Source organism: Malurus melanocephalus, unplaced genomic scaffold (assembly GCF_030028575.1).
Source record: "Malurus melanocephalus ecotype Western Australia unplaced genomic scaffold, MMel_1.1 scaffold_0, whole genome shotgun sequence".
Lineage (NCBI taxonomy): Eukaryota > Metazoa > Chordata > Aves > Passeriformes > Maluridae > Malurus > Malurus melanocephalus.
In genome coordinates, this window is record NW_026623232.1 from 10,531,450 (window position 1) to 10,550,937 (window position 19,488).

The 19,488-nt window shown below is 39.0% G+C and overlaps 1 protein-coding gene across 1 annotated transcript in view; it reads right to left on the bottom strand.

Moving 5' to 3' along the window:
• The window catches only part of EML5 (EMAP like 5), a 105,029-nt gene extending 94,203 nt beyond the window's left edge, over positions 1–10,826 (bottom strand). Inside the window, exon 1 of the mRNA XM_057384151.1 lies at positions 10,630–10,826. Coding sequence (XP_057240134.1) covers positions 10,630–10,826 — 197 coding nt within the window. The remainder of the gene's footprint in view (positions 1–10,629) is intronic.
• Positions 10,827–19,488: the final 8,662 nt, after the last annotated feature.

Sequence of the window (19,488 nt, forward strand, 5' to 3'; positions counted from 1 at the left end):
TGGGATGGGTTTTGGGGGGTGTTTTTTTGATTTCTGGGTTGGTTTTTTTTTTGCTAAAATGACATGTGCTTTCAAAGCAAAAGAATCAGACTGACCTTTGCATACAGAAACGAGTCTTGATTCATCCTGTCTGCAGCCCAAAGCAAAAGGCACTATGAAGGAACTTCTCTGAAAATCTTAGAAGATCAAACAGTGAAATGAAATTAGAAACCTATGAAAAATGGCTGGAAGGATTGCTCACTGTATTTTCTGAAGTAATATCAGACTATCCAGGCCTTCATAGAAGAATAAGTATCAGGCACCATCTTACAGAACCAACTCAAAAGAAAAGGAGTCCACCAGGAAGCCTCTCAACAACAATGAGGATCTCCAGTTAAAGGAAAGTCTTTTGCAACTAGGCTGAGGACAGCTATTCTGAAGAAAAAATACAGTATTTCTTTGGAGATGTAATAATGCAGGTATTCTCTAGCACCTAGGCAAAATAACAAGAAAAACCGCTGTTCTCACTTGTGAGAAGTGGTCTCACAAAGACATCACGCTTTAAATGCAGAGTAGTAGTGGTGTTATCAGATGGAATTCTTTGTGGTTTCTATCTTTTGCAATAGAAAACTGATAGGTATCATAAGCCTGGCTGACAAATTCAATCATACCTTTTGCTACCAAGAGTTCAGGCAATCTTGACTGATTCTGACCTTTTTTTGTGCAAATCAAGCACTGCATTTTCAAAGTCTATTACTATGGTAATAGCTACAACAGCAATGCAAATAATGATACTGGATATTTCTTGTAGAAATGGAAGCTTTTTGTAGCCACTGGAGTAATCGGAGCAATCTGTGCCCTAATGAAAGTGATTTGTATGTATCTATAACATTCTGTAAGGTGTTCACTGTTGCACCAAGGGGAAATTCATACTATACCAGGTGACACATCAGAATCTCAGTGGGCAGAAAATCTTGACCACATGTGTTTTGAAGAGAACATTCAATATAATCCAGGTTAAACATTCAACCAAATTATTAAGATTGTTATGGGAGCTTTCACACTCTGCTACCTAAGTTCAAGGAAAATTATAGCTTTATTTTTCTTTTCAAGGTATTTCAAATGCTCAGTAGCTTTGCTTACCATGTGAATGCAGCAAAAGCAATAGATTATTTCAAGTCAAATAAATATATTGTGAATAAACCAATTTCCTTAATTACACTATAATAGCATTATAATGTAAGTGTATGTTAACAAATCTAAATTTTAATGTGAGCATATGACTAATCTTTATTGGTACAGATTAGACACCTTTGCCACTTTACTGAATAATAAATTATATTTCCTTTAAAGTCCTTGATGCCAAACAAAAGTGCTGTCCCAAATCACAAATACAACTGAGTAAGTTGTATCATAATATTTTGAAAAACTAGGTAGATTACATCTTGAAGTAAAAAAAAACCCAAACCCTTGAGATATTATAAAAGGTAAAAGTAAATTCTACGGATTTTTTAGCTTAATGTCAATGTCAGCTTAAACTTCAAAAAAACCCAAAATGTAGATGACATAAAACTAGAAACATCTTTTCTGTAACTATTTCAGGTTCTGTTTCAAGCACTCATCTCTTTTAATAAGCTTACAATGCTTTGTTGCTAAATACAGTAAAATATAAACTGATTTTTGATATTTTGTTTGTACATAACATGTACACTATGGTTTCCAATGTAAAACAATCAGAGGGGGATAAAAAAATTTACGATTCAATTTTATTGAAACATGCTAAGTTACTGCCTATCACTATCATAATAACACTGCAAACGCAATAAATTAACCCGTTAATGCTGATAAAAAATCAGCCAGGAGTATAATYTACTTTCCTCCCTAGATCAAGAGAATGACTAACAAATTGAAGCACTGAAAACATARGTAAGTAGAAACATAACTTCTTTGACTGCAAGTTGCAAAAACGAAAAGATTAGGGCAGACCTCAAAATACCTGCAGAAATACTTGAAAATTTAAAGAATCAAGTATTATTAAACCTTTGGTTACATTTCCTGTTCTCAGACATTGTTCTAGAGCCTCACATTGTCACAATAGTTCTGAGAAAAAAAAAACCCAAGTACCAAATCAAGAAAAGCATTTTCTACAGCATCAAGACATTTCCCCATTTAAGTATTGACCTGACGTGACCCTGCCTGTGAGCGCTGACAGAATCAGATCAGAAGGTGATGTGACTGCTGGCTATGAAAAGCACAATGCATGAAGGCAAGTTCCTAAGCCTGTAGCTCCTTGCTGTGTTGATCTACATTAATCAACTTCTWGTATGTTTCAAATGTTGAGTTCTGGTTCGATGTTTTTGGTATTTCTCTTCATGTAGTTTTAATCAGGAAAAATAAAGTTTTTAATGGTATGCAGGTATATTAAACAACAGTCTTACTTCAAACTGAATCCAGGAAATATTTTATTCTCTATTCCTAAAATATTTTCATTTTATCAAACAAAATCCAAGAAATTTGTTTTTCAAATAGATGATGCACAAAACTCTCAGTAAAAAAAAAAAAAAAAAGTTTTAAGAGTAAATTCCTCAAAAAACATCTTTCAGCTGGTATGACATGTTCCACAACAGGTCTAGAACTACCCAGAAAACTTGTCTTTCCTCAAGGAAAAGGCACATCACTGTCTTTCCTCTCTCCCTCTGATCTGCTTAAGAGATGGTCMCAAATTTCCTCTTCAGACTTTTACACATTTGACAATTTGAGATCACTTAGCATGAAAAGCTGGACAGAGCTTAACTGGGACTTTGTCCTTGTGAACCATGACATGAAATGGTCAGCAGGGTAATCRTCTCACCCCTTGACCTAACAACTGTAAGAAATGCCACTTTGACTGATAGACAAAAGATACTCAAGCTAGAGGCTTGTAGGAGGACATCACAGTTTAATTACGACATAATTTAGGTTCTATTAAGTCAAGACTTCTCTCATGGAGGGAAATAAACTGAGTATGCTCAAAAAGATCCTCTGGAGATGATAAAGTGAGTTAGTTGATTGATCTTTAGTATAAACAAAAGAAACATGATATCATATAGATCCAAAGACTAAGCTAAGGAGAAGACTTGATTTTTCAGTTGGAAATTTGAACTTTCTGGAAAAAAAAAMAACAAATTCCTCAAAATATCAAATTCAGAAAAGAAAAATGCCTTACTGGCTTATCAACAAAGTACAATAGCTTGGTGAATTAACCTGCTCAAGTGATTTGGGTTGCTGTAATCAACCTCTCAAAATGGTACACAATACATTTCATTGCTTTCATCCTTTGAAGCAAGAACATGGTTTTCTCATCAAGTACAAATGGAGAATTAACCCAGGGGCTAWATTTGAGCAGAAACCCACCAGCACACACCCCAAAGCCTATTCTTTGTTACAGAAAATGAACTATTAAAGGTATTTTGTTTCACAGTAAAMGTTCTGTTGCATATCAAAACCCCTTTATCTACTCTTACTGTGTAATTTTCTTCAAGAAAAGTTATTTCCTCAACTAGATTTACATGACATGATTTTTATATGAATTTGCATGTGGGAAGAAGATTAATAAATTAATTTTTGTAGTCAAAACATTGAAGCTTTCAAACTGAGCCTCCAATCTGGAAACTCCCAGTGCTCCACTTGGGCCTACAGCTTTTATTTTTGGTTGGAAAGTCACTTGACTTGTCACTGGGCACAACTGAAGAGAGCCTGGATCCCTCTTCTTTACACTTTCCCTTCAGCTATTTATATACATTGATCAGATGCACTCTGAGCCTTCTCTTCTCCGGGCTAAAYGGTCCCAGCTCTCTCAGCCTTTCCTCAGGAGAGATGGTCCAGATTCTCAGTCATCTTTGTGGCCCTTCCATGGACTCTCTTTAGTAGTTCCACGTGTCTCCTGTGCTGAGGAGGCCAGAGCTGCACACAGTACTCCAGGTACAGCCTCACCAGTACTTAGTCAAGGGGAAATACTCCTACCAAGGACTTTCTTTGGGAATTAAGAACAAAGACTGGTTTCCTATCACCATAGCTAAAAATCAGACTGCATGCACCTTGTATGTTTCCTAAGTATTAGACAAGCAACATATTGAGGTGTTCCTATGCATGATCCATTTCACATTTGAGCATAACTGTAAAATGGATTTTGTTCCTGCTTTCCTCTAGCACAGTTATTAGAGGATACAAAGGGTGATGACTGACCTTCTTCAATGACTGTAATTATTGACAACATTTGGGAGATTACCTTTCTGCAAATGAATAAACAACAGAGTTCTCTTCYAGATACAAAGATCGGGACTGCACAGAATTCAAGTGCATACAAAGAATTCCTCATCAAAACATGCTGARGCTTTTTTGTTCCTCTGTCACTTCATAATTCAAAAGACAGAAGAGTTTGCACATGATAATTAAGAAATACTTCCTGATATGGCAACCAAGGTATTCATTCAGTTCCATTCCCTGAAATCCAAAATACACAACTAATCATGAAATTCCTAATTGAAAGTCATGGATGTGCTGCCAAACCAATTAAAAGAATTCCACCTGACAAAATTTTGTAGCTGTACCTAGTATCTACTGCTTAACATTTGTGCTTGACTGTCATCTGGAGTTAGGTCAGAAGCATACGCCATTTACTCCAGACAAGAACTGGACAATAAACCTTAAAGCAGATACCCCAACTTTCAAGGCATCATTTGTTTGTTGAAGTTTTTTGAGAACTAGGATGAATCTTAAGGCATCAGATTACTGGGGGAATAGAAAAGATGGAAACAAAATAATTTCCCTTTATGCTCTTGTGAAATCTGTTTGGTTCTTTTTCTGAGATCTCTTTTTTTCATAAGTTTTTTTTTTTATTACTAGAAACTAATGAAAAGAGATCAAAGAGAGGCAGAATGATACCATGAGGTGGTAGAAATACACAGCACCTTTACTTAAAAAGTACAACAGCAGGTCATCCAAAGTCATAACAATGCATAGTTAATGAAAAGAGAGAGTGAGGAAAAGATCGGTTGCCATTCAAAACTAGGATGTGACTAATCACTGCACTGCTAGAATTTCTGTTTGCAAACCACAGCTGACAGCCACACAGAGGAAGGCTGGACCTGCCTCCCGGAAAGCATTATCTAGGAGCAGTCTTAGAAAGCAGCTGACAGAATCCAACAATTTCTTAGATGTTGATGGTTAGATGAACATTGCGTGGATAAATCAGAGTTGACAGACAGCACTAACACCAGAGAGAAGAGATGATTTTAGTGATTTTGATTTTCGCTAGAACCTAAGAAATGTTGACACTAATAAGAAATGGTTTATTTTGCCTTGGAATACAGCAACAAAATCATAGTATCTCAGGCAGGACGATCTCTTCTAGATATAAAAAGATGACAGTCTTAAAGTGGCTAGAAAAACCACAGGTTAGTGGCCGCAGGTTTAGCTGCTAGTTTTTGCTCCTCAGGAAACAAAGTTCGGTTAATTCTACAGTTCACAGCAACAAGAAAAGTTGTCTTAAGAAAAGCAGTGATTTAGACAAGTAAATTATTTTGTTGGAAACAGCCAAACCCAGTCTCTGTGAGAATACAGACAAATGCTCTGCCATTCTTTCTATCTGTATTGCATATACCACTGCTCCCTGGAAACATGCAATATACCTCTCTACCTCTGTTGGATACAGAGGGGCACAAAGGGGGAAAAGAACAATGCTTTAACCAGCTGAAAGTAGAACCATTTCCTTTTCCTCTGTCTGTGTAGCAGAGTATTAGTTAGTTTCTGGTACTAAAACTCCTAATAGTAAAGAATTTTAATGTTTTCTGAATAATTTTTTAAGTTTGTCCTAAAAGCARGACACTGCATGAGTCCTAGAGCAGATGATACATGATTTCTTTCCCCCAACTCAGTCCAAGACAAGGAAAATTATACAGATTTTAGACAAGAGGGGAAATTAACTTATTAGACACAGCCTATGGTTGCTCAACAGCACAGCTATGAATGCCATTATCAGCAGAGATTCAAGAGTTCTTACTATCATAAAATGTGGCAGCTACTACTTTAAGCAACAAAACTTAAATGTACAAGCATCTTAATCACATAGTCACACTGATAAAGTTTTAGGAAGACTATACAAAAGCACTATGATATGCCAGCTAGCTCACATGATGGATATTAAAAAAGTAGGACACAGATAACAACTCTTCCTCATTTGTCTCCTTCTGACAGAGAAACCTAATTCCTCCTCTTTCTGTGACCGGCACAGTTGTGCAGTTGTTTTGTGTCAGCATAAAAATAATGGTGCAAAAGGAGAATTACAAATAAGTGCTAAAGTTTGAAATCAAGAACAGGTATCAGGGAAAGCAGAATATGCACTTTTGCTAAATCTACTAAAGATCTCAAAAACATGCACTGATTTAACTTTACGTTTTGATTTTACTTTTCAATAGCATCATCAATGTCAGATGAAGAGTTAACTTCTAGTAAAATTCCAGTACTTTGAATCTCACAAAAAAATGGTCACAGGGCTAACATTAAGAGAAAAGAAAAAAAAAAAAAAAAAAAAAAAAAAAAAAAAAAAAAGGCAGCAAAAAAATGCATTAAAAGGAAAATTGTTCTACAGGTCACCTTGGAGTATGTCAGCCGTCTCCTTGGAGCACGTCAGCATAGAGAATTGTCCTAGTGACATCAAAAGCTTTTGCCAGTAGAAAGCCATTTAAATTTGGATAAGTTCAGTTTCCAATTCTATCACCTTACATAAAAAAAATAAAATAGATAAATATGTTTTAGCTAGCCCAGACAAATATGTAGCCTCAACAGGAACATGAATTTTACATTATGACAAGTTAATACTCTGAGGGAGCATATTCTGAAATCTCGATGCAGATCAGGTTTAAATATAATCCCCCTAAGGTTTCTATGAAATGGGAAGAACAGCCTACAATAAATAACTTTTGATCCTCTAAACCAATAAAATTATGGTGAGAACAAAGCTAAGATCTAACCTCAAAACACCAAGATAYTGTTTCTTCCTCATCTACCAGAAASCAAGCYATTCTACACATCACAARCTAGTTTGGTGATTTCACGAAATCCTAGAGAACATACACTGAAAATCAGTAGCTTTGTAGGAATAATTTGCCTTTTCATTCAATATTAGTATCTCCTAMACATACACAGGCAAGGCTGGACAGGAGAACTATCTTCTGCAAACACAGAAGACATCCAAGTTAYGCTGCTGGAAACAGATCAAAGCAAGTCACCTGAGATTTCAAGTACAAGATTTTCCTCCTTATTTACTCCTGAAAATGAAACAAGACCAGTTATCAGCACCCCCAAAAGATGCAAGTTTCCAAAACACATCTGCATCTAAGTGACACTTTCCACAAGTGCTCACATCCATCCTGGACCTCAACAATAAAAATATGCAAATGGGTAAGAAATGAGAGGCAAGTAATATTGAAAATATGTTACTGTRTCCTCCAGAATAGTGGGTTGATTTCTGGAAATTAATTATCAGAAGAAATAAAAAAATAAGTATAAAAWGCAAAAGCTCACCAGAAAGCAAGAAAAGTCTTTTTAAAATTGAATTATAACTGAGATAGTTCAATTAAAAGAAAGAACCAAAACAGAATAATAAAAGAGATTCTAGGTGATCCTAATTACTCTCCTTTAGTTTAAAAGAGTGCTCAACAGATCTGAGGTGCAAACACCAAAGAGCCCTCTTAATTTCACTATACAATTAACTGAGGCTRAGAGCTTTGGGGTGTGGACACTGTGATTAAAATTAAGATTAGACATTTATACCAAAAATAAATTATGCTAAAACTTCTAATATAAAAAAATCTCACAGCAGGTTTACAGAGTTTTGTTTAACAAAAGGAGGTAAAACTTCAAAGTAGAACAAAAACTAACTGTAAGTGCTAGAAATTTCCAATGGAAAATATCCTATGACTGTCCATTACTCCAGCAGGGTTTTCCACCACTAAAGAAATGGTCTCTGACTTAAGAATTGCAATTCCTCTCTCCTGATTGATATTTACAAKTACAATCTCATCCAAAGAACACTAACAATATAAAAGTTCTCATAATGACGAGTACTAATAATATCACCATGTAGTGAGCAATATTTATGCTTAGTCCTTTAGCTATGGAGCTGGACTCAGGAAAGTTTGAGCCTTTAAATACATAAGATTTTCAGACAGCAGAAGTGCTTTTACAARTGAGATCCCTTACTTGCAAAAAGACACTCAAGCCTCCCATTGTTTTCACTAAAAAAATCCCAAGTATCTCAGAATTCAGACAGTACTTGCTGAGACTATTAGCACAAAATATATTAATTCTTTTGCAATTCAACAGTTGAGTTTATCTTCAGAGACAAAATTTACTAACATTGATTACTGCATTATATAATCCCATTTCTACACCTGCTTTCTGGTGTTTTGTTGGCTTTGGGGCTTTTTTAATATTTGACCTTCCTATAACTCCTTTAACTACTGAGAACTAACATGTTTAGGTACCCAAGTTTAGTCAGGAAAAGTGTGAGATGGCATTTAAATGGTRCCACATTGCATTTTAGAAAAAATAGCAAGTGAAAGACTGATCACTGCAAGTCTAATTTTGCTATTAGAAATAGCCACACTGCTTTGAAATCAAGCATTCTTCTTTCAGCACACTAATATTTCTGCATAACTTTTGCATTTAAGAAGCATGCAAAATTCTAACTGCATARAACTGTAATGCTTTAACATGCTTAGAATTATATTCTCATGCCAATACAAATCAGAGCAGCAGAAATTCTATGCTGGGCCATGGTAGCATTCAAAACAAAGTACATACACACACAAACCAGACATACTCTTTCTCTCCCGTTAGCTGACTTACAGCAGACCCTTTTTCTTTTTTTCTTTTTTTTTTTTTAATTTTTTTTTTTAGTACTATTCCAAATAATTCTGTCACATTTTGGCCAAATGTAGCACACTGTACCAAAACAGAGAGACGGAACAAGAAACAAGAAACTGTTACCACACACAAACAAAAAACTTGCCGAGTTGTAGCTCAAACCCATGTAATTCTTATGCTACAAGAAGTGCTGCTGAAACAAACAGTGTCATTCGGAAGCACTCATGAATACATGATATTAAATGTGTAATATTACACTACCACGACCTTAGAACAAGCAATGAGCCACCTTCTTTAGCACAATAGCAAGTTGAGAATCKGGATTTCCCGCAGAATCTGACATCATAGATGGCTAGCAGTTCTTAAGAAAAATTAAAGTGAGATTGTTAAAATTTTATGAGATGGAAATAACAGTGATTAAAACTCCTGATTCAACACCCTTAGTACAACTGTCTACAACTGTACATTGACTACATTTTCTTCAGATATTTACCACGAAGGAGAAATACACTATGGAAGTGGCACCCTTCTAAGGAACATTCACAGCCATACTTTAAAACTACTTAAATTTGTTCAACAAGAAAATTTGAACAAAGGAAAAAAAAGAGGTCATTATGACCAAGTCTTCAAGTATGTCTGAAAGCTTAAATGAAAGACATAGCATCTGTTCTTGCTCTCTGCAGGCAATACCTGTTACTCATGAGTAACACATAGAGAAGGTATGCCTTGCAGCACTAACCATCACAAAAACAAATTTTGTGCTGTAAAACCTACAGAAGACCTACAGAAGTATCTACTGCTAGCTCTTACCCCAACAGGAAGACCAAAGGAAATCAGAATTTAAAATCCATCTGCAATGACACCTACTGGAAGGGAAAAGATTGATGACTCAGGCTCACATCTGCCCTTCATACTCCTCAAATTTTCTCATTGATCTCACACCACCACTAGGCTTATGAAAGCATCCTTGGAGTGGAAACACATACAAGAAATTGCACCAGCACATTTCTTCTGCAASATCAGTTTGTAATTATTTTTTTTAATGGACTCAGAACCTGATAACATTCCCTGCCAAGTGAACTACTGAGATGCAGAAGAAGCCTCAACTTCTCAAGGAGGGCTGTTCTTTTAAGATTACCCTAAAAGTTGCGTGAGTTACAGGCAGGCCACTAATTCCCCATGTAATCGTCGCCTTTTAAACACCAGACAAAGGTCTACCTGCTACAGATTAACCTCCTCCGCAGCCCAAGTGCTCCGGGGCACACACGCGATTACTGCTTCTCCTCCCGCCGGCCCTGTGACATTCAGGGGTGGCCGGGGACCGAGCGGCGACCCTCGGGCTGCCGCGCCGGGCACAGGCGCCCGTACAAGTTTCGGCACCGCACACCGGCGGCAGTGGGGGACACACAGCACGGCTGATTAAATCCGACAGCTAAAAGCCATTTCCAGGCTGTTTCTACCCACGGCGAAGCCCGGGCGGGGGGGAGGGCGGTGAGGAAGCGCTGACTGTCCTTGATGTATTTCGGTCCGCTCCCCGGATCCCCAAGGCACCGGCGGGACGCGGATCACCGGCGCTGCCCGGGACGGCACCAGGGGCGGGCGGCGGCGGGGGGATGCTCGAGCCCCGCTCCAAGGGGAAGGGAGGAGCGGGCGGGGAACGAGCCGGGCTGGGGGGCCGGGACGGCCGGAGGGGGTCGGAGCCCGCGGCGGGATGCGGCCCGGGGCGCGCGGCGCCGGCGGTACCTGATGATGTCGTCCTGATGCCCCAGGTAGAATTTCTGCCGGTGCTCCCGGGGGCTGTAGACCACGCCGACCCCCGCCACGAAGTAGACGATCTCCTTGGCCGCCGTGTAGTAGAGGTTGTTGCGGCACTGATGACCCCGGTAGCCGTAGACCCACTCCAGCCGCAGGTGGCAGCTCGGCGCGCTCCGGTCAGCCATGTCCACCCGCCCCCGCCAGCCGGGTACGGCTCGCTCCCGCCGGAGACCCCGCGGGGAGGGGGCGACGGGCCGGCCGCCCCCTCCGCTCGGCTGGGTGCCCGCCGCGCTAATCCCTGCCCGCCGACATGGATGCCCGCCGCCGCCGCTCGTCCGCCGCCGCCGCCGCCTCACAGAGGGCGCCGCCGCCCGAGCGCGCCTCGCCGCCCCGCGCCGCCAGACATGGCTGCGCTGAGACACCGCCCGGGACGCGGAGCGAGGGCGCGGCGCCGCTCCGGCCCCCCCGCGCCCCGGATGCGCCTGCGCCAAGGGCGGCGCCGTCAGCGGCCGGGCGGGCCCGGTGGGGTGCGGGGGGCGCGGGCACCGAGCGGGGACCGAGCCGGGGACCGAGTGGGCACCGAGCCGGGGACCGGCAGCCGAGTGCCGGCGGCGAGCGGGCAGGCGGGAGCGTGMTGCACCACTGTGCGTTCTGGCGTATCGCGGGGCTTTTTTTTAAATTTACCTTTTTTTTTTTTTTCTCCTTAACTGAGGCTGTGTCTTTTCCCCCTTCCCCAAGTTTAGGATTTTTTTGTTTTACTGTTCCTTCGGGAAACGTTCCCGTCCCTTGCCTTTCCGTCGACGCACTGCCGCCAGCTCTCGGCAGCGACAGGGACTGGATGAGTCCCAGCCCCTTCTCAGCCGTGCGTGGAAGCCACCCCCTGCTCTTACTGGGGACCGGCGGCACGCCAGCTCTGTTCCATCCCTCAAGAAAATGTCAACTGTAATTTTTAATGACGAATGCTTAACCCCTTCAGCCCACCGCCTGATTCATGCACTACGCAAAAGTTAGTTCCCCATCCAAGCCCTGATTTCTCCATACACAACTTTTCACTCTTGGTTCTCAAAGCCTTTTACAAGGCGAAGTCACCACTTTCACGGATGTGGAAGTGACTTCTCTGTGTTGCATGAAGCAGCAATGCCGGGGAACCCCGCGGCTACGTCCAGAGTTTTGGTCATGAAATCGTGCTCCCTTCCAGCTTTGTCACTCTATAGAATACCTCACTGGCTAAATAAATGTWCAGTGATCATGCGAAACAGCTTAGTGCTATGAAGTTGAATACCTGTTCGAAAAGGTCCTGGGTAACTGGTTTGACAATTTAAAATARACCCTATCTTTTTCCTATTACTCCCAGCACTCCATATGTATTTATTTTGTCAGGATTTATTTTTAAATCTGCATTTCTTTACCTTTTGCTCTTTTACAATTTTATTACTCCKATTGACTGTTCTACAAAACATGTACTTCTAACTAGTTAGTTCATGTTGGAGACATTTTTCCATGCTACTTTATTTTCATTTTAATTAGAGGCAGTTTTTCCTCTTAAGTCTTTCTTGCATAMATTTAATATTGTATTAGACCTTTCATTGTTTTGGGAAAATATTTCTTTTGTAAAAATGCATGCATTTAAGCATTCCAGTCAATTAACTTTATATTAACATATTTTCACAGTGTAGAACACTGAGAAACACATTTTTCTCAAGGTCTTACAGTGACATGTCTTTGTGACATCAGGCTCAGATGCAGCTTTGAGTCTCACACATTTAATGGAAACAACACAGCATGGAACAGAAGTCTTCAGAGAGTTTCACAYAGCCTGAAACTTACAGACAAGTAAGTCTGAAATTTTCCCTGAAAATTTTAACATTTTGAATYAAAAAGAAAGGACTTTAATCCTTAGTCAGGACAAAAATCTATATATTTTAACCAACAGATAGAGCAAATCTTACTCTCAGAAAATCATAAGCACTCCTTTYCCATTCTATTTGCTTCCTAAACAGCTGGAGCACCTTGGAACTTGAGTAGCCGTAGTCTCTCAGAAGGTCCCAAGAGGGGTGACTAGCCAGGGAAATGGACTGGACAATTCCCAACTAGCTTGTCTTAGAAGTGCAAAATGTATTATTCATTCTAATCAGATGTTAACTCTGCATGGCTGCTCTGTGTTGATATCCCATGGGAAAGGTGGTTACAGAAGAAGTCTATAATGATGCCTAATCTCATTCTGGAAACTGGATTGATTATCAGCAGACATAGACATCTGATATATTTGATTTCTGATACTGCAGAAGCTCATTTGAAAGTGGGAGTATATTTATGGTATAAATTAAGAATATATAAATTTTCTATTTACTGCCCAAATAATGTATATTTAAACATGATTGTACAAAAAACATAATTATGGTGTCCTTACYTTCTTCTACTCTCTATAAATGCATATTTTTCTTAGATTATTATTTAAAATTCTGGATCTCCTGAGATCAATATTAATGTGTGGTATTAGCTTCAGTGGAACTAAAATATTAATCTTGTCATCCTACTTGCAATTCAGAAATTAGAACAACAGAGTATTTGGTAATTGAATGTGATCAGGCTGTTTTCAGTCACATCTTCCAAAACTAAAACAGGGGACAAACAAAAAAAAAAACAAACCAACATTGTCTATAACTGGAAGTTGCAGATAATATTTTGTGTAATGAACAGAAGAACCCAAAACCCTAGTCAGAAAAACCATRTGTATGCAATGTGAGGATGGGAAGAGCTGCACATCACATGCACCACACAAACAGTATTTTCTTTTTATTTTTTCGGGAATTTACTACCATCTTTAAAATGGGGCAATGCCTGAGAGAAAATTACAAGAGGAAAACTATTCATTGCCATGGTTTACTCACCTTATGCTGATGTACAAGGGGTGCAAGTGAGATTCTACACACTTGGCATCTAGTTTTGCCAGGAATAGGAAGTGGTGTAATATAACAACCTCTTCCTCTCTCTTTGCTCTGTCCACCATTCCCACGTGGAATCATCCCTTTGGCCTCTACCAGCCTGGATATCTCCATCCATCACTCATAGCAGGCAGTCAATGCTTTGGAAGCCACAAGGCCCCACAATATCCCTCCATCAGTGTGGCATTCTTGTGTACCTTGCACACTTACCCCAGAACTCAGACACCCGGCTGTCTCCATTCTTTTTCTCGGCAGATACAGAGAGTGATCTCCTTCCCAAGCCGTTCTGGGGCAGGGAGCATCCTGCGGTCGCTCGCGGCAGCGCCTGGCGGGACGGGCACGGCGCTGTCCAAGGTGCTGATCAGGGCGGGCAGAGCACATGGCGCCAGGCGGTGTTCGCAGAGAAAGGAAATGTCACAGATTGCACTGAGTATTCTACATCGGAAGGGACCCACAAGGATCATCGGGTCCAGCTTTTATACGGATGGCCCATAACGGGATCAAACCCGCGAGCTTGGTGTTACCAACACCATGCTGTAACGACTGAGCCAATCTCAGGGGCAGGTATGCTTTATTGCCACTACAGTTATAGTCAGAAACAAATGACCTTTTAGACAAATAAGACACTTTAGGTTCTTCCAGTAAGGTATTTTACAAGTGTTTGGCTGTTTTCCTTAGCTGCCTGTGGTGAGTTTTATATCTTTCCAATTATGTCAGATACATCACTGCAAATAATGTTTCAGTGACACAGGTACATCACCTCTCTAAATGAAATCACATAAGTGGYATTTTAATGTTTCCCAATGTGTACTTACAAGAAAAAGTACTTCTCAGCATATTGCAAATATATTTACAATGTATCTCATGTTCTGCTAAATGGAACAAGGCTTAGAGAAGTGATTTCTTAAACAAATGCTCTTGGAACAGCTAATTCCAGAGCACACAAGATGAGGGATTATTCTCTGTTAAGTCTTAAGTAATACAGAGTAGCCAGTTCAAGTAGTAATTATATAATATGAAAGAGATGAACAACAGTGACAACATTAATTTCAACATTCTTGGGGATTAAAAGGTCTCAGTCTATTATGGGAACACAATGTCTGAAAATAYTTTGCAAAACTAAGAAACCTACTTAGAGTAATAAGAATTACATGCTACCATTCGAAAGCACTGAGGCAAATATGCAGGATCACAAAGGCTTGATTACTATTGGATAAAAATAAGAAGTAAAGGAAAAAAATGCTGCTGTTAGGGGTTTTTTTTTTTACAGCTGCATTGATTTCTTCTAGTGTTATGAACACCTATATAAACAATCACCGWTATGAACAATCTATATTCAGCACAGCATACAGATATCTGCATCAAACAAGAAATAGTGCCACATATGAAATACTACAGATAAAAAGGAAGGTAATATTCTCATTGAAAAACRTCCCATTCATCCTGTACACTGAAGGAGGTATGGGTGTGATTACAAAGACTGGGTTCAGTCCATGCATAAATAACATAGGACAGACATAAAGTCCTATGATGTCTTAGGACCTAAATGTTATCGCCATCTTATTTTTGTTATTAACTGCTGGATGGCCCCTTTTCAAGTAGACTATGGGAACCATGATTAGGATATCAGGTATGATAAGAAAGAAACAGYGGAATTAATTTTCATTATTGCAGTAGTTGCTATTGGAGCATATTGCTGTCTTGGCTGGTCACAGAATGAAACCTGAAGCTGTTAGGACAAATTACTTTCCTGGATGCTGAATCCATGCCTCAGAACAAAACTCTACTCTTAATGCAATTTTATTTGCATGATGTCTTTTAATTTTCTACAGTCAGCAAGAAATTCTACAAGAAAATATGTGAATTCAGATGTCAGAGTCCTTRATGAAAACAGCACTTCTTTGCACCCTTCTGCCACAAGTGTGTGCCTTCCCTTGGCATGGCCTGATCTGTTTGGATTCAAAGAACACAGAACAAAATCTGCTCTCTGCTCTGTTGTTCTCAATTCTCCTGACATCCAAGGTATTGACTCATTAGAACTAACCTTTTTTGCATGTCAATTTTCATGATGACCAACTCTCGTTCAAAGGCGAGCAAGACATTTCCAGCTGCGGCAATCTGCAGGTAGATGTGTTGCAACATAAATATTCATTTTCAAGTCCTTGTTAATTGTATTGAGCTGCAATACATTTTTCTTCTGTAATCCTACATTTCAAGTGAATTGTGTAACTGACAGAAGCAGTAGCCTGCAACTGAATGACTTTGCTACTAAGGGATACAAGGCATTTCTCCTAAGAGTTGCCTAAGAAATTTCAATATTTTTAGGATTTTAGGATCTATTTTTATGTTCTCTTTCTGGTTTTATGATAAGAATGTGAGTTCATTATGAGAGATAAGGCCTGAGTATTAGCATTCCTAATTCAAGAAATAAGTATAATTGTTTGGTGCACAGAAGACTCCCATGGGAGACTTACAGAGAAAGGCAAAGTTAACCTACAGTGTCTATGTTTTTAAAATGAAAGGCATATTAAGTGTTGATGGGTCCTGTCTTACTTTCTTCTGTACATATTTTGTAAGAAGCTAAATGAAGTATCTCATACTCAGAGTTTAAATATTGAGACTGACACAGAAAAGTTATAAAAACATTTGGAAAATGCAAACCATTTTAGGCATATCAATCACTTATTCTGGAAGAGTCTATAAAGAAGAAAAGCATTAAATACATCTTCCCATTCAGAGCCAGTATTCAATATCAGTTTAAAGTGCTCTTGTCAGCAGAAAGAAAAAACTCTATTAAAATAAAAGGTGAACATGTGAAGCAGAYTTAAATCCCTAAGCAACATTTAATATTGACAAGGTATTGAGCAATTAATTGAAACATGACTAAAATCCAGTATACAGTTATGGTTGTCACAAAACCTATGTTTTTTAAAAAAAACTAACTATACAAACTCATTTGTTTTATGCATAAAGATAAATTAAAGTACTCATTCTATTCAGTATAGCTCCCTGATATTTTCATCTATAAATAACTATACGAGTTTTTATTGCCRTCTGTCTCAGAGACAAGTAGTTTTCAAATTAAGAATAAACAATAGACAGAAGAGRAACTGATCCTTACTTCTGATTGCTGAATTTTTTGTTCTTGGCTCAAATAAATGAAGGCAAGGTTCAAATCACCCATGAGACAGTGATACCATCACAATACTCCAGCTGTAAATAAAGCAGCACCCATAAATTTCCCGTCCATTCACAGAGGATGAGAATAGTCTCTCAAAACATCCTAGCTAAGATTAGGTCACCTCTAACACAATGAATGTGCATAGTTCTACAGTACAAGCACATGACTCTTCTTTAATAAACCCTGGTGATTTCTGTCATTATGTCACATACCTATCATTGTCCCAACAAAGCACTGACTCAATAAACATGGAGGGATTCATTATAGCTGGAGAACATTTGACTATTATGATCAAATTAAGCATTTTTACCTAAGGTAATGGAAAGGACTAACCACAAGACTACAGAACTTTAGATAAAACAATACAGACAAAATTATATTGCACTAAAGCCAGGCAACTTCCACCTTCYATAATATCCCACAATCAACACTACTTGTAACTTTTCACATGGTGAAACATATTTTCAACCTAGACAATCTCTCCCAGGATGCTGCCATTACTAAATTCTAGGTTTTTTCTCTCAGTGTTAAACAGAAAAATTATAATTTGTTCTCTTCCTACAAACAAAGTACATGTCATGTGTAATTTCCCAAATTTATTTTTTCCAAATTTTCACAAAATTAATTTTCCTTATTTTAAGAATGTGGGTGAAAGAAGTGGATAGCTCTAGCAAACCACTAACAGTGTCTTAGCCGAGCTCTGGGAAAGAAAGCATATTTTAAAAAAAAATTCCACACTCTGCACACAAGTATGCCAAAAAAAATTCTTGAACACTGAGACTTAAGCACTATTAATARTATTAAAAACAACCACTGATTTCCCATAAACCTCTGAAAAGCTATCTTGTGATAGATAACACTTCCAGCCATCAAATGGGGTATCAGATATATGTTCAAATGAACAACATATTGAAAGAAATTCTCTAGTGCTGAAAACCACTCCTTAATATCTTGCAGATATCAATGGCAGAGTATGAAAGACATCTTGTTCTTATGTTTGTGAGGAAGGGMCAGTGTTCAGTCTCCCAAGCTGTGACTGTGCACTCCCAGCAACAGCCAACATTATCCACTTGGGTGCAACTTAGTTATTCTCACACAGGCTGTGAGAAAATTCCTGAGAAACCAAACAGGCTCTCCAGGCTTCTGTCAGCCCAATGACCAGTACAATTCCAAACCAGAGTAATTTTATTTTCAGGCCAGTTGTGCAGTGTGGCTGCATACAGGGGACACTCATTTGTTACCCAGTTGGTTGAATTCTTTCCAGATCTAGCCTATACAGCTGAAGTGACTACGATTAACTCACAGCTCACTAGTGGATCACTTCATGAATAGAAAGGCATATGTATGAACGACCAGCAGAGTTGTACCCACTCTGAGAACAAAAAGCTTTGACATAGAAAACTTTTCCAGAGTCAAATTTTCACTAAMCTTTGGCTCAGACTCAATCCAATCCAACTTCCAGATAGAGAATGGCTTTAGAAAAATGGGCTAAGTGGTACACTGCACACCTATCCACTAGAGAGAAATTTGTCTTTGTGGGAAATGAGAGTAGTGAGTTCCTTTTTCACATTCTCACAAATACGTAGTGGCAACTGCCCAGGGCTGGCAGCAGCAGGAGGTGGCTGCATTCTAGGCCAGCATCCAATCAACTTTGTTACTTCTGTACTTGCTCTTTTATATCCTCTTCAACCCCACAGGAAGTAATTTGCTGTTGGCATCTGTCAAATGCATACAATACACTTTTTCTGGGATAAACATCAGCATTTTCAGTTGGGGCTGGTATCATATACCTCAGCAGAYGGGTTGGACTCATTTGCATCCAGGAAGGCCACATCACCAGAGCAAACACAGCAGATCTGAACCAGACATACACATATACAAGGAATACTGCTCATGTGGCTTCAAGGCAACTAAAAAGAGCACGGATCTTTAAAGACCAGGAGGCCAGCAGCAGACCCTCAAGGAAACAGAGCCAAAAATAACCCACTGTATTAAGCTTCGTCAGGACTCAGAAAAGAAAAGAACCCTGAAGAAAAAAAAAAACTCTGCAAAACAACTGCAAATGACTATCCCAAGAAAGCTAGGATGAAAAGGATCTGAACAGACTATATATCACAATCTTTAAGAGGACAAACAGAATTGCATAGAGTTTTTAAAAAATTATTTCAGAACACAACAATGTCTTCTATGTCTTCTTTCTTCACCAATTTAGCTGTTACTGTAATAGCTCTTGTTGACTATCAGAGCTTAATTTACTTCTTCCACAGRAAGTTTTAATGCTGTGATAAATGTTATTGTCTGTATCACTTAAGTAATAAAAACTGCCAATTTATTAGAGAACTCCTATTCTTTAATGAATATATTTTGCTTACTGTCATTTGATAGTATTTAAAGGGACCTGAATATAACTGCTGCCTGTTTAGCTTTCACGCAATTACACTGGAGGGGGACTGACATACAGGGCTCTACAAAGCACACAGACAGACACAAAGACTCTATTTTGCATTCCAAGATTTTAGTATGTTCAAGAAGTGGAATGTGGCCACCCACAGAGATTAATATTTGGAAAATGTACTAGGCAGGTTAAAAGGTTCAAACTTGGGGATTTTGATAATCAATATAAATTAAAGTCCCCATATAAGAAAGCTCAGAATATTCCTCCTCACAGGAAGTAAAAAGCAGTATATCAATGAAAAATACTTAAAATATGATATGCATGGG